Below are 15,616 nucleotides of genomic sequence, written 5' to 3'. Positions count from 1 at the left end.
ACGGTTATACCCATCTTCGTCGATACAAAAAACATATTTGTTCAATTGACGCATAATAATTTAGTAAATATTAATTTTGTCATTAAATATTTGATGTATAAAATGATTTAATGAATGGATCTTGTGGAACATAAAAATTAAAGCTAAACATTAATAATGTTGGCTAATCTTTGATATCTTCCATTAGTACTATTGGTCTAGATTCTCATAGATTTTGATTCATATCAAAACTTTTTAACTTGCCCATAAAATGCAACTCACACAATGCAACTTTTGTATTCTCAAGGTAATGGATTCAGTGAATAATAAATAAATAAATATAACAATTATATTATATATAATTATATATAAATACTATTATATTATATATAATTCAGTTCAGATTTGGAGACGGATATAGATTGGGGATCCCTATAACTATAACCAAATATTATTCACAGTTTTTTCTCATATCCAAAATATACCCGAATTTTCATACTCAAATCCAATCTATTCGGTCGGTTATCCACGGTTATCGGTTTTAACGGTTAGAATTATCGTCCCTCGATAACGCCAAAGAGACTAAGTATTTAGATCAAATTTTATAAATCATATAGCGTAGTTATTGATAATTAAATTATTACTTAACTATAAATTAACTTATTTATTTTCCATTAGTTACACATTATATGACTTATAAATTTAATTTAAAAAAATTGGCATATATAACATTACTCTTTTACACTTTCCACCCCTTTATACTTTCCACCCCTTTATAAAAGTTGAAGAATGATGCATTGTAAACGTTGAAAGCTGAAAACTTGTATTGCAATTAGAGACAGCTGGCGAAATCAAGCCCATGATTGCAGTTTGGTGGAGCCGATATGCACAAATATCTAGGTGAAAAAATTGGGAGGATCACTTAGAACATCTTCAATGGATTTGTCAAAAAATAAATATCAAATGTTAATTTGATAGCTGATGAGACAATTTAGATTTTTCTTTTTTTCAACCGATATGTTTTTTTTTTTTAATAAATGATATTTATAAGACCCATTTTAAATAGAAGTCAATTAAAATAAATTTTCAAGATCTATAATTGATGCATTAATGGAACACACACAATAAAATAATTAAAAATTATTCGACATCATTTTTTCTCATATATCAAATTTGACATATGAAAACTCATATGTCAATTCACATAGGATTGATATATCGGTGGGAGCTTGCTCCTACCTTCAAATTTGATCACACGATATTCCACTAAAGATATAACATTTCTTTTGGAGATGGTCTTAGGCTTAATTGAATTAGATGATCTATTTCTTTTTCTTTTTTTTCTTTTACACGATAGATTTGTTAGATTAAATATTAAATCAAGGAACCAATAGGTTCAAATTTACACCTTAATCTAAGGATAACATTCATCTCTATCACTGGAATGGCAGCCGATTGGATGGTCTTCTTAACCACTAAATTAAGATGTCTTTTTTTATAGAAGATACTCACGTAATAGGCTAATTTGGTTGTTAATTATGGGCCTTGTTCAATCTATCATGAAAATGCAATGAGCCAGTTAGACTTGTTTGATGTGGATCACTGTGGTTAGTTGGGATGGAAATGCAATTTTGATTAGTAAGTGATTTTCTCATAACATTTTTAGCTTTTTACACATTCATCTTTATTTGTAGCCATCATATAGAATAAATCAAACAAAATCAACCGTCAATGTGGAACAGGAATGCGTAAGAAACTAAAAGGAGTGTGTGAAAATCATTTTTTTACTTTGAGAAATATTGGCAACCTTCTTTCGTACATTTTTTTTTTATATATAGTTATTTTCCCTTTCTGCAATGTTTTATGATAATCAAAGCCCTTCAAACTTTAAGATTATTCTAGCGAAAAATCAGCCAGATTGAAAATGAATTAACTCTTTGATTAACAATGTGATGTTTTAGTGTTTAATGAATGCATTTTTATTTATTTGATAGCAATAAATGACAAAAAGAATATTGGATGTGCTTAGTTCTTTGAATGGAAATGACCTTTAAAAAGAAGCTTGGAATAAAAGCGATTCCTATGATTTAACGAAGTAGAGGACGAGAAGATGGTATGAGAATGTAGAAAAGAAAGGTTGAAAAGGTGAAGAACATTATATTACTTTCACTATAGAGATATTACTCCACTTTCAAATAGAAGAATAAAAAAACATAAAAACCTAAACACAGATGATTTTGATTTTCAAGAAACTAGTTACAAAAAGGCAAATCGCCCACCGTGGGGCTCAAACCCACGACCACAAGGTTAAGAGCCTTGCGCTCTACCAGCTGAGCTAGACGGGCTGTTGCTGACCTATATCCACCATTGCCTATTTTACGATGTCACATCATTACATATCACATTCATTTATTTCATATGTGATATGGCCACCAAACACAATGAGATTATTGTTATTAATTTAAGACTCGTTTGGAAGTTTTTTTTTTTTTTTTTTTTTTTTTTGTTTTTTTAAGCAAACGATATTATCTACACTAAGGAAGAGGGAGTAGGCTAAGCCTCACAATGAGCTGGTTTAAATTCGCATGTGGTCAGAATTGAACCTAAGATCTCTCACTTACAAGTACTAAGTAGCTCGTTTGGAAGTGTTTTTAAATTGACTAAAAGCGTTTATATAGAAAATGTTTTTATGTTCCAAAAGAACTTGAAGTGCCTTCAGGAACCATTTCAAGTTTTTTTTTTTTTTTTTTTGAAGGATTCACTTGCATTTTTCCTAAGAACTAGTTTCAAAAATACTTTCACAACAAAATAATTTTAATCATTTTAAAAACACTTCTAAACAAACCATTATTATTCTATCAAGTGATATTTGAGTATTATTTAAATTATAAAAGTTAAGTTTCGAACTCAGGTGCAAAAAGATAAATACCTAAACTGTTACGCCTAGAGCAATCAATTTGATTAGGCCCAAATTTACACGCGAGAATGTTACTAGATCCTAAAGACGCGGTCTATTAAACACACCAAATTGAACAGGATTTTGGTTAGAGAAATTTAGGACGTCCGTGGTTATGATTGACATAACAAACTCCATGTACAGTTGCAAGAAACTTGGATCAAATAGGACCACAACCAAGTTAGTAGTTAGATCTGGCTCTGAAGTTGGATTCAGATTTTTGTATTTTTGAACGAAGATTTAAAAAACCGAAGTATCCCATACTCCGAAGCACTATGAAAATCCCTTGCCATGACAAACCCTTTCAGCAGTGTTTTCGATTGGATGTCACTAACAGTTAACCAATGACAATTAATTTCAAAACCACAAACCACGTACAAGTTCATAAAACGATTAGAACTGAACAAAATGCAAAAAACACACATCCCAACTGTGCACCTTACAATCTAGTCATTTTCAATTCCGCCCCTCGAGCTACCCGAAATCACCACTCTGAAAATCCCAAAGTTATTCCGCACCCGAGTCACTACAGGTTCTGTTTTAGCACCCTAGCATGGTGATGTAAACTTGATATCAGAGGTTTCGGAGAGTTATCACCAGTGAGAATGATACCGAAAGGGCCTTTCTGCAGACAAGGTTACGCAGTCTCGAAGCTAATCAGTTTTAAAATCTATGGAGCCTCCATTTTGGACACCAGCAGGTTCCTCGTTCAACTGTAGTAGATCACCAAGAGGAATTAGAAGGAAGGAAGAAGCAAATGCAGGCACAAAATACAAGACGTGGCACACTAATCCAATTTCACATCTGGTGGTGATATATAGTGCATTGTTGGGGTATCTAGAAGCGAAACCAAATCCACTTACTAAATCCACCCGAGTACAAAACTCACCGGTACTATTTAGTGAAAAATATATACATGTTGAGCTATATCAATCAAAATCTTGATTCCCATTTGTTCAACAACTAAGACCGCAACCACCTAGATTCCATAGTAATGACAATCTAATGAGAAAAAGTTCTGTAGGCTTACCTTCTTAAGGATCTTCTTCTGGTACTGATATCCCTGTTGAAATCGATCAAGTGTTAATGATTGCCAAATCAATTAGCAGTTAACAGCATTAGACAAGCGTACACCGTGTCAAGATAGTATTTTACCTTGTCTGTTCCATAAATGTAATCACAATAGGTGAACACTGAAGCAAAATTACTCTGGCTTTGTCCTCCAACGTAATGATGGTAATCATGATACTCAGCACCGCCATAAAATGGGATATGCTTTGTGGGAGTCCAGGGGAAGTCATAACTGTATGAAAAATCCTAGATTAAAACTTGCTCCGCATATAGTAGTCAAATTCTCAGTTCAGAGGATACACACATCAAGGATACAAAGAGTAGAAGTTAGGAAAAACTGTAATTCTTGTGCTTCCTCAAACAAACATAAAAACGAACAGTTTGGAAGAAGTCATCGCATTTAAGTTTAGGATGGACATGCCATCCAAGAGGCTACCTGGATTCATATATTGTAGCAGTCTTAACGAGCACATAAACAGAGGCTTCCTCCTCAACTAACCCACAAAAATAACAGTGTGGTACCTATGTGACTGAACTAGCTCTTTATCGACAAGCACCGCACCTATAAGATGGCAGAAACCTCACTAATGCAATTCTCTAGCCTTAACCCACATTACCCAGGGGTAAATCTTCATGTGTCCTTTGTCATTAAGTTTAGTCCTTTCAAAATATTACTTTTCAATTTTTTTGTTTTAGATCTGTAATTACCTCCTAATACTGGAATAATTTCAACATTACAGGAACCCACAACATGCAGCTATGATCAGAAACAACTAACGCAGTCCGTCGAAGGCCTTTTTCTTTGTATCAGCCCTTTCCCGTGTCTCTCTAAAGTGGTATGAAGGAAGTTCAAAGTACACATATACTTCCTCTAAAACATAACCAAATACTCGCAGAGTTTGTACTTTGTACAAAAGCTTGGTGATGCATTTAGACATGACAATAGAACCGGAATATCACCAAAGTTCAGGTGGTTAACTCATGGAATCTCCATTTATAGATTCCAGAGTTGGCAGGAGAATCAATCACAAGAAGGAAGTCTTACAACTGTCATGGTGCTGAACTAGCCATTACCGAGTCATTGACCAACATTCAAAGTTTTTGCTTTTCTGCCCCAAAATGTTTATTCGTAAACCAAATGATTAATTTTGCCAAATCAATCCATATAGAAGGTCCACTGAATATATAAAATGTATTAAATTACATAATAAAAGTTTAGGAGTAAAAGCCATTATTGTACTGATCTTGGACCCCATCATTAAAAAGTTAAGGCACTATTTAAGATCCTTTAGATGTAAAGTACCTAGCATAGAATTCTATTAGAAAAAGAAATGAAAGGAATTCAAAAGCTATCATCATCAAGTCACAATAGCAAAAGAAGAAAAGGAATCGCGAAAAAAAAAAGTAGCATGCGTACCCGCTGTGTGTTTCTATGGCCTCAATCTGCCGCAATACTATCCACGACCAGAATGTGACCATGTGGCCAGGAACCATGGCCGGACCAAGAAAAGATGGGATGCCGAGGATCAAAACCTCAGCCCAATGCGCATATGGCGCTGCAAATCCAATTGGAGCAGTGTACTCATGGTGAACTCGATGGATTTTCTCGTACCCCCATTTGTTATGCAAAAATCTGTGGATCCAGTAGTTGGTATAATCTTCTACCAAGAAATAAACTAACAACTGGGAAAGCATCTCCCATCCAGACGGCAATGGCAATCCTGTTCGAATCCCGATCATCTGCTTGTAAACAGAACCTAGTCATATTCATAAATGTACAAAAACAGAAACCATAACAGGTAGCTGAGGAGAGAACAATTTTTCAGAGGTACAATGATCTCATCAAATTTTCTCAAAAATTCACATTCCTTGCGTTTTACGCAGAATGTAAAACCCCATAAATTCCCTAACACAAAACCTGTAAAAAAAGACTTAATATATAAGGAACTAACCCAATATTTTAAAACCCAATTCGACATTCTTCACAACCACGCAAACCCCAATTCCACAAATTCAATATTTTACAGAATCCAGCAAACCCATATCCGAAAATCCAATTTTTTATAAAGCCCAACACCCGATTCCACAAATTCTCAAAACCCAGCAAACGAATTCCACAAATTTAACATTTTTCCCAAACCCCGCGAACCCAAACTCGACAAAATCGCAGATTGAAATTGATTGATAAAATTCGAACCTGGACTGAAGGGTAAGAGACGAGCTGGAGAGGGCCGACGATGAAAAAGAACATCCACATAACGTCCTTGTAGCATTTCAACATGTCAGAGAAGGGCAAACGGACTTTGGGCTGGATCTTGTAGCGGTCGAGGCCGCCCCATCTGAGAACCTCCATGAAAACCAGAGGGAGAGGGACGAGGGAGAAGATGGCGAAGAGGAAGAGAATGTTGTGGCAGTAGAGGACATAATCGGACTTGGACGCAGAGTAGTTGAACCACAGTGTCTCGGCGAAGGTGAGGTTTCGGCCCAAAGCCGCCGACGCCTCCTCGATGGTCTGGTAGGGCAGCATTGGGTGATGACGGCGGTGGTCGGCAGAGTATAATCGAAATCAATGGCGGCGGTGATGAGCTGAGGGTTGAGGGGAGAGAGAGAGAGACAGAGAGAGAGACAGAGATGGAGGGACTAGGCACGCTTGGGTGCTGTGGAATGTGGTGGAGGGGGTTATATTGGTTAAAATATGCGCGAACTTTTAAACGACCGGAGAGAAAAGCGCAGCACACAACACGACAGCATTGACAGATGTGATAATTATCCAAACTAGCTGGTAGTATTTTCTAATTTAAATATGATCCGTAAATGTGATACATGTTATATTTACTAATTTTAAAATAGCGGTGAAAATTTGAGACTTTTGTCTTTCGTTCATAACTAAAATGACAATGTAAAAGAGTGACATTGGAACAAAATTTACACACCACCGTGCGAGGAAGAGATGCACAAACTCGACTACTTGTAAAACAGTAAACAACCGTAAAGTCACCTTGGCATCGGTGGCTGGCCAAAAACTCTTTGATGGTCAAGTTACTAAGCAGTTATGAGACACAAACAGTAGGCAAGAGAATATACTATGTGATGTGTATTTATACGAAGATGGAGCCCTTTTAGAATATAGAATCAGTATTAAACCGGGAAATCCTAGAGAATATCTAAGAGTAGATATTGCATTCTCTTAGGAGTATGATTGCTTGCGGCACACACCAAATCCATAGATTGTAGGAATCCCAAGAATATAGAAAACCTTGCTTATTCCATACCAGATCAAGTTTCCATATCTTGCAGAACAAGAATGCTCAACCTTAGCGAAGTTGACGGACTTCGCCCCCTTATTCGGAACAGGATGATTGTGGCATTGCTAATCTTTCTGTGCAATCCAATCAGTTTAAAGCTATTTAGTCTATGACCAGACTTCTGAGGCATTCATATATCCATTTTACTCCACTCTTGGAAAATCATGGTCCCACAATTGCGATAGTTATCCAAAGACCATGCCTTTCAAAGTAAATCGAAAATACATACCGTTTGAGATTCTTTTGACACATGGCAATCCGATTTTGTTACTGTTGCAAAGTAATTGAGACGTTCCAGATTCAACATATGGCTGGAAGTTGTAAAATCAAGACAATAATGATGAGGGGTGCTATGTTACTTGCACACAATAAGAGATGGCTCTTTGTATTACCGAGTGGCTGACCTTCTTACACACAAATCTTGAGGCAAGGCATTCCGAATTCAATGGTATGATTATTCTTGAGTTCTTCTATAAATAGCACATATTATTTTCCCCTTCCTCTAACTCTTCTTTTCCATATTTCTTATCAACATAGCTTGCCTCAGTTCTTGAGCTTCACCTCTTCAACCCATTCTTCACTTTAAGCCTCTGATGATCAGAGTACAGCCAAGAAACTTGCAATACCCTTATTTGTTGTTATCAAGAATTACTAAATGGAATAAGGGTAAACTACCTTTCAAAAGTGAATTCCTTTCCTTTATTTGGTTTCTTAGCTTTCATACTATGCTCTATAACTAAAAGCAACATCCTCCTCCCAGGCTTCACATGCACGTTCATCTACAACAAAGTGTTGCGATTCTTGAGCAGGTTCTTCTTCATTGAAGCCCTCTCGACATCCTCATAAAGTGAGATAGGCAAGCTAGAATGACTAACATCTCCGTTGGGAAAGGAAGAGTCTGCTCTTCTTAGAGAAATTTTGTGTTAGGAATGAGAGCGTGTTTCCCTCAAAATTGTACTCATTTGCCATATTCATGGGACTTTGGTTATTCTATGTAATAAACATATGTTCACATATTCAATTCAGTGTTATTTACACAAATTGTTAATCTTGTTGGAGTAAAGTATTTAGGACTTTTCATCCTTTGCTTCCTTAATGTAAAATATAATTTAATTCGCTAATCTTTCTGGAGTAAATTAACTTTAGGGTAATAAATAACGAAGCCAAATATGAATAAGCTTGTAGGCCCGAGAAGAGATCTAAGCCACCCTCGATAACATTGAATGGGAAAAATGTTATCTCCCAAACTTAGTGTTTATAAAGGTTTTTAGTGCGATAATCGGAGTGCTACCTTACTCTAGCATCAGTCTATGACCCATGGAAAATCTTTTGCTCCGAAACTTGCTTTGATGCATGATCAAATTAAGAATGAAAAAGGGACGAGTCTTGTCCGGAATGATCCCTGAAACTTAATGTCAATTTTGACATGTTTGAGTTGCTTCATTCACTAAGTAAGTATAGTTGATAACACTTGCAGAAGATTAATCTAAGTGTGGCAAAAAAAATTTCTTTAAGCATGACTTTATGCCCATTTGTTTGTTCACTTGCCTCATTCTGTGAGGATTTTAATACTCGCAACTTGTTACCAAGAATGGGTTTTCTTCTTAGTGAAAATTACGTGTTCATCCTTAGTGAATCTTAAACGAAAGTTTGCAAGGGCCTTGGTTGCTTGCTTGTGGGTCGAAAACACTTTGGAATCATTTTTTCAGACCGTATATGCGTTGAACTTGAGCGTTTTCGACTGGACTAAAGTTAGCTGACTTGGCTAAGGTATTTCCATGTATTAGAGTTCCACTGGAATAAAATTCCTCTTGAGCATTTCCTAGTCTAAATGCCTCATTTGGGCCTTCTTAGGCATGCGATCACCACAAAATGTACTTAGCTTAGTACTTTAGTCTAGGATAGAAGTAATCATACTTAGGGTCGGAGTTCAGAGCCACTACTTGGATGATTTCCGAATCACCCTTTTGATTATTCCCTTGAATGGCGTAGAGCCCAGGTTTGAATGTTATAACCCACAACCCTTAGGTTGCATAATCTTTCGAGAAGCCGGATGATGTATTGGAACTTCCGAATCAAGGGGCCATGTTTTTGTGTCCGTAGTCCGCCCATCGTAACCGCGTTGAATATGTATCGAGCCTCCTAAACTGCTAACCAGAAACACTACATAATGGGTTATAAGGCCATCTCCAACCAAGGGCCAGAGGGCTCGTTTTAGCCCTCTAGCCCTCCAAGATATTAATATTTTAATGAACAGTACATGGCCATATTTGCCTCCGTCTCTAACCGAGGGCCAAGGGGCCATATGACTCGTTTTAGTCCTGTCACAAAAAACTATCTCCAACCGAGGGCCAAAGGGCCAAACATAATTTATTATTTAAATTTAAAAACTACAACAACTTAAATTCAAATCCAACAACTTCAATTTAAAAACTACAACTTATATTTAAAAACGACGAATTGCATTTGATTTTTTTTCTTGAGCATTAACCGACATGAATACATTTATATTAAATAATATAAACATATTCATGTCGGTTATAACTGACAGGAAAGATGATTTTTCTGGCCAGCCCCGGGTTGGCTACCTAGCTACATGCAGCCAGCCCTCTCCGATTCCGTGGGGCCCTCTCAGATTCCACATCCCTCTGGCCTAGCCCTCGGTTGGAGACGGTTTTCAGGCTATTTTTGGCCATTTATACCCTTCGGTAGGAGATGGCCTAAGAGACTCCTCTATCACTATCTGTGAAATCCCGTCCTCGAATTTCACTATTTAGTTTTACGTATTTCATATTGTCACGAATTATTTTATTTTCCTCAATTTTAGAGTTTTATTTACTCATTTACAAAGTTTGAATTTTTGTAATTAGTCATTTAAAATACGTAGACCTTTCAGTGTCATTCTTAGTAATTTTGGATATAAATCAATTTCACGAGCGTGTAGGCGCAAACTACGCTTAATTCAAAGTTGAAATAAAGAAGTTAGAAGTGATTTAAGTTATAAGGCAATTTGGTCTTTTCACCAAGACTTACAATAAATAGCAAGGTGGCCCCTAAATTTTTGGAGGAGTAGGTTGCAAAAACGAAAACTGAAATTAAGTACTAGGCAGAATATCCTGCAAATAAAAATTTAACTTTGCATAGTAGACTAATCAAATGAGCTAGTCAACTAGTTACAAGTTAGTCAGTGATATAAAGTGCAGTCGCAAGAACAAATCTTAACTGACCAATACGTTCAACTAATCAAAGTCTGCCTAGATTAGTTTCACAGTAATAAGTTTAAAATTGAACACATTTACATAGCAGTTCATTATGTAAACAACAATGACAAAGAAATTATGAATTAAAGTATGCTGGATTGACTAGTCAAGCTCACCTGTCAACTAATTACATATTTGTCAGTTAATCAAAAGTAAATCTACAAATCAAACTTAGTTCCCTACAAGTTATCATAGTCAACAACAATTCAGTTCATTACTCATATATATATATATGCAATGTAAACTTAGTCTCTAACACATATCAGATAACAATTCATAGGATGCATGAAACATATGCAAGTAAATAACATATGAGGTTAAGTTTAAGAGACAAAGAACGCAATAATTTTTTGGCCAGAAAACCCACCTCTGGGTTAAAAATCGGAGACTCTCCACTAAGTCCAATCTACTAGTGTAAACAAGATTCTTACAAAGTACCAAGCAAAGCTCAATTCCTAGACCTAGTCTACGGAGCAGTTTTACCTTTGTGCAACCTTGCCTTACACGAGAAGAATTCCTTCGGTCTTCAAGAAGTGGCAGCTTCTCCTGAACTCTTCACCTTGTTGCACTGAAATGGAGTCGTCTCCAGTCTTTACAAGATGGCAACTCCTCTTGAACTCTTCACCTTGTGGCACTGAGACCAACACCAACAAATGCACATGATATGAAAATGATGATAGTGTCAATCTGGATTCAATGACTAGTTGTTTCTTTAGTCAAACAGTTAAGGGAAGAAACTGACGTGAATCCGAAAATGAGATCAATTTAAAGCTTTGAAACTTCAAGAACTTAACCACCAAATTAAAACGACACCATGAATACAATGTTGCCCTAATATGCAATGATTGGGTTTTTGGTGCATGACCATGGTTTTGTGGCTAGGGTTTCAATGAAGAACACAAGAGGTAGCTCAAAGCTAAAAACATTAATTTTTATTTTTTTTTAAAAGCAAACTTCCTAGCCAAAACAAAAGAGCATATATGAAGATTTAAGTAGGCAATTTCAAAGATAGATTTATAAATATTCAAGGAAGAACATTACCCATAAAATATGTTTGATGCTCATAGGAGATCTGAGATGGAGATGAAAAACAAAGCTCTAAAAAATTTTCAGCCTAAAAACAAATGAACTTGAGATTTAGCTTTTAAAGAGGGCTTGAGGATTCAGACAAGAACAGGAACCAAAATATACACGTGTCAAGTCCACAAACAATAAGGAAAGATCTAGGGTTAAAAATCACTTTCGGGAAAAAAGTGTTAGTTAACCTATGCGGGCTGTCTTAAAGTATGTGCCCAACAAACTTGAAAGCAGCGGGAGATTTTGACGAGACAGAACCACTAGACATAATGAACTAGAAATATTAGCATGAAATGCACATGTATGAACAAATCTTTGATGTGAGAAGTTAAGCTCTTGAGATAGTATTTCCAGCAGCAAGACCCCAAAAGTGATATTGAACCCTAAATCTATCTAGAGCATGTAACGTACAATTGACAAGATTTGACAAGGAAAGCCAAACAATAATTCTAGACTTCACAAAAACCATTCATTTTTGCAAACTCAGATCGAGAAACGGGTCCAGCTTACCTGACCCGATTGTAATTTTCAATTCCGACCCCAATGACAGTAAGGCTGACGACGACGAATTTTTTTTGTCAAGCCCAATTAGTCCCTCATATCCATTTTAACCAATTACCACCGTAGAGGATTAAGTATAGCTTGAAAGTTTAGGACAACCTAAAACCACAGGTTATGTACTCGTTTTCGGCAACGAGCATGCTGGCGCATAAACTTGGGCCTTGTAGCCTTTCCTCCCAGGTGTAAAACTCGACCAATTTCACAATCATCGAGCCTACGACGAAGGCATGGCGAGCTTCGAAAATTTTGAGCACCTACGACCTTAATCGGCATACATTATTGTAAAATTTGGTGAAATTTAGAAATAGTAAAAAATTCCGGTTTCCGTTCTCCAGAAACCTCTGCGGCCAGAGATACGACTGTGCCTTTCTTGACTAATTTCAATGCCCTGAATTCAATTTTGACATCTATTTGATGTGATTTCATTGTTTGGCCTTAGTTTTGTAAATGGCTACCACATAATCGTTGTAGTAAATGAAGATCCGACCGCCATCATCACAAAATTATAGTATGTTGATGTGTGTATTATTTAAGGATCATAGGAATTTACAAATCGGATATTTAACGTACGGATTTTTCGGATTGGATTACTAAAGTTATTGATACTACAATCCAACCGTTGGATCGCCACGAAATTATAGTTTGTTGATGTGTGTATTATTTGAAGACCATAATAATTTGTTAATCGAAAATTTGACATATGGATCATTCGGATTGGATTACAAGGGTTATTGATCGTACCGTGGACAACGTTTACGTTGACCAAGGGTTGACTTTTGGTCAAAATGTTATGAATTGTTCTTAAATACTAAAATTAATATTACTAGATATTTGGGGTGGGCCTATCTTGGTCAATGAGGGATGTGTGATTCGGTTTGTGTGTGAGTAGCACCTTACTGAAATTTACGTGATTATTGAACTTCTATATGGTATAAATGATATGTCGCAATTGATAATATGAAAAGATGAGCATTGAATTAGAAGTATTTAGTAGAATTTATATGTCTGTATGACATGACCTTTGGTTAGTCATGTGTAATCGATGGTGTATGTGCTTACAACTGTGGTTCGTGTTGGATTAATGTATGATGCATGATATCAAATGTATAATGTGTATGATATAACAAAATCATGTTGCAATGTGGTACATGGGTGGTTCTACTTTGGTTAATCCGTATGACACTACTACAATATAGGCTATCACCGGCGGACCAAAAACCGACAAGAAACCCCGATTTCTGTCGGAAATTTGGCAAAAATCCGACATAAAACACTGCAATGTCGGATTGGAATAGCGACGCCATTGCTACCGTCACTAAAGGGCTTCAGCGTCGCTTTGTTCGCTTAATCCGCCACTACGCAGCGTCGGTTTAAAGCGACGCTGATGTTAACGTCGGTTTAAAGCGACGCTAGTCAACAATTAACTAAATAAAATATGCAAACTAGTGACGGTTTAAAGCGACGTTAGAGAACAATTAAATAAATAAAATATGCAAACTAGTGACGATTTAAAGCGACACCACCTTTGATAATAATAATTTAAAAAAAAGTCGAAATTTGTTTCTGTATTCGTTCTCAAATAATTATAACTCAAAAAAATTATATAATCGAAATAATAAATTTCAATTTTAGGCCAAAACAAACAATAATAAAAATAATTCAAAAGAAAAATAGTGCCATAATATACAAATGTTTTACATCTAACATTCCATATAATTTACAAAAATTCATCCTCCATGCTTTCCTGTGCTTGCCTTTGTCGAAGACCACATATTTTGTAGCTCCATAGTGCCATATATAATACTAGCAACTCCATGCTGCCATGCTTGCCATCAGATCAGTGCTCCAATACTTTACTACTTCAACATTAAGGCTCTAATCTCTATAGATTAAACTCAGGTTTTATACCTTTAAAAAATTATGGATCTGCGATTTCCAGTGTCCTTGCTCTTCAGATCCAACATGCATAAATACAAAAAAAACAATTAAAAACCAAGAAACAAAAATAAATTTTCAATTTAAGCATAAAACTATTTAGAATACAAAATAGAAACTAAAATTAATAATCATAATAATTTAAAAATGAACCACCTTCAAGCTCTTCCTCCTCGAATTGGAGTTCTTCAGAATGTTGATCTTCAAACTGGTGATCCAAAGCAAACGGGGAAGGAGTTGAGGAAAAAATGAAAAGGAGGAAGAAGGGGACGCACAGATGAAATGGGGAAGGAGAAGAAGAAAGTCTGAAATTGGGGGAGAAATGAAAGCACGGTTGAAATGGGAAAGAGAGGGGTTTAAATATGGGTACTTAGTTTGCGTCCGTTAAAACCGACGCAAACGTCTGACACTTTTTTTGAAATTCACATAGCGTCGCTTTAATGAAACTAGCGTCGCTTTAAACCGACACAAACTTCTGACACTTTTTGAAATTCACATAGCGTCGCTTTAATGAAACTTGCGTCGCTTTAATGAAACTAGCGTCGCTTTAATGAAACTAGCGTCGCTTTTAACCGACGCCAACTTCTGACACACTTTTTGAAATTCACATAGCGTCGCTTTAATGACACTAGCGTCGGTTAAAACCGACACTAAGTCTCTCCATCCATTCAAACAAGCGGGAAATTTCCCGCCTAATATTTCAAATACTATAATTTTATATATATTAATTTTATAACCCTAAAAAATACTATAATAATTATATATATTAATGTAACAATTTTATACCCCTAAAAACTATAATAATTATATATATATATATATATATATTAAATTAAATTTTAAAAATTGGTGACCGTTGGATCAGTTTCAATATACATACCATTCAATTTCTTTAAGTGTTATACATACAAAATAAATAAATTTAAATCTACTTAATAAATATATATATATATATATATACACACACCATTGAACTTGATGGGATACAAATTCTATGGAACTTTTCGATGGTTATAAAACGAAAAACTAATTTAAATCAATATGTCGCTTAAAAGCGACACTGGGTTTCAAAATATTTAAAAAAACTAATTTAAAGCGACATTGGATTTCAAAATATTTAAAAAAATAATTTTGTGTCGGTTATAAGCGACACTCATATAAGGGTAGGTTTTTGGGTGTGCAAAGCACCATTTTTGCACAAGTCAAACCACCTGGTTTTTTCTTCTAAAAAAGAAAACATATATTCCGTATAATACCTCCTGGTCCCAAAATAAGATCTCTTCAATTAATTGGAAGGATACTTCTGAGAATTTGTATTACACAAGAGCAAAAAAATAATAAAAGTTGAGGGCCATATTTGTGCGCTATACAGCACACACACTCCACACTCTGTCCATCAATTGATAGTGAAATTAGTTTGACGGTTGAGATCGTTGAAATTAGTTTCGGAGAATTCATATCCCATCAAAACA

General features: G+C 35.6%; 1 protein-coding gene and 1 non-coding gene across 2 annotated transcripts; both read right to left on the bottom strand.

Annotated features, from left to right (window-relative positions):
* Positions 1–2,251: 2,251 nt before the first annotated feature.
* TRNAK-CUU (transfer RNA lysine (anticodon CUU)) lies at positions 2,252–2,324 on the bottom strand. The gene has a single exon. It is a non-coding gene; the product is annotated as a tRNA-Lys (tRNA).
* An 850-nt stretch (positions 2,325–3,174) lies between these two features.
* LOC137723078 (methylsterol monooxygenase 1-1) lies at positions 3,175–6,747 on the bottom strand. The gene is made up of 5 exons (XM_068462230.2): positions 6,204–6,747; positions 5,424–5,746; positions 4,091–4,238; positions 3,966–3,998; positions 3,175–3,648 (listed from the first exon to the last, which is right to left on the bottom strand). The coding sequence occupies exons 1-5, from the start codon at positions 6,531–6,533 to the stop codon at positions 3,589–3,591; spliced, it is 894 nt and encodes a 297-aa protein (XP_068318331.1). The 5' UTR covers positions 6,534–6,747; the 3' UTR covers positions 3,175–3,588.
* Positions 6,748–15,616: the final 8,869 nt, after the last annotated feature.

Source organism: Pyrus communis, chromosome 4 (assembly GCF_041283825.1).
Source record: "Pyrus communis isolate YQ-2024b chromosome 4, ASM4128382v1, whole genome shotgun sequence".
Taxonomy (NCBI): Eukaryota; Viridiplantae; Streptophyta; class Magnoliopsida; order Rosales; family Rosaceae; genus Pyrus; species Pyrus communis.
This window is presented reverse-complemented; position numbering and strand designations above follow the sequence as displayed.

Coding starts and splice junctions, on each gene's coding strand:
- LOC137723078 (XM_068462230.2), bottom strand. CDS start 6,533: ATGCTGCCCTACCAGACCATCGAGGAGGCGTCGGCGGCTTTGGGCCGA. Junction 3,999..4,090: donor ACATTTATGGAACAGACAAG/GTAAAATACTAT, acceptor CGATTTCAACAG/GGATATCAGTACCAGAAGAA. Junction 3,649..3,965: donor AGAAGAAGATCCTTAAGAAG/GTAAGCCTACAG, acceptor GATCTACTACAG/TTGAACGAGGAACCTGCTGG.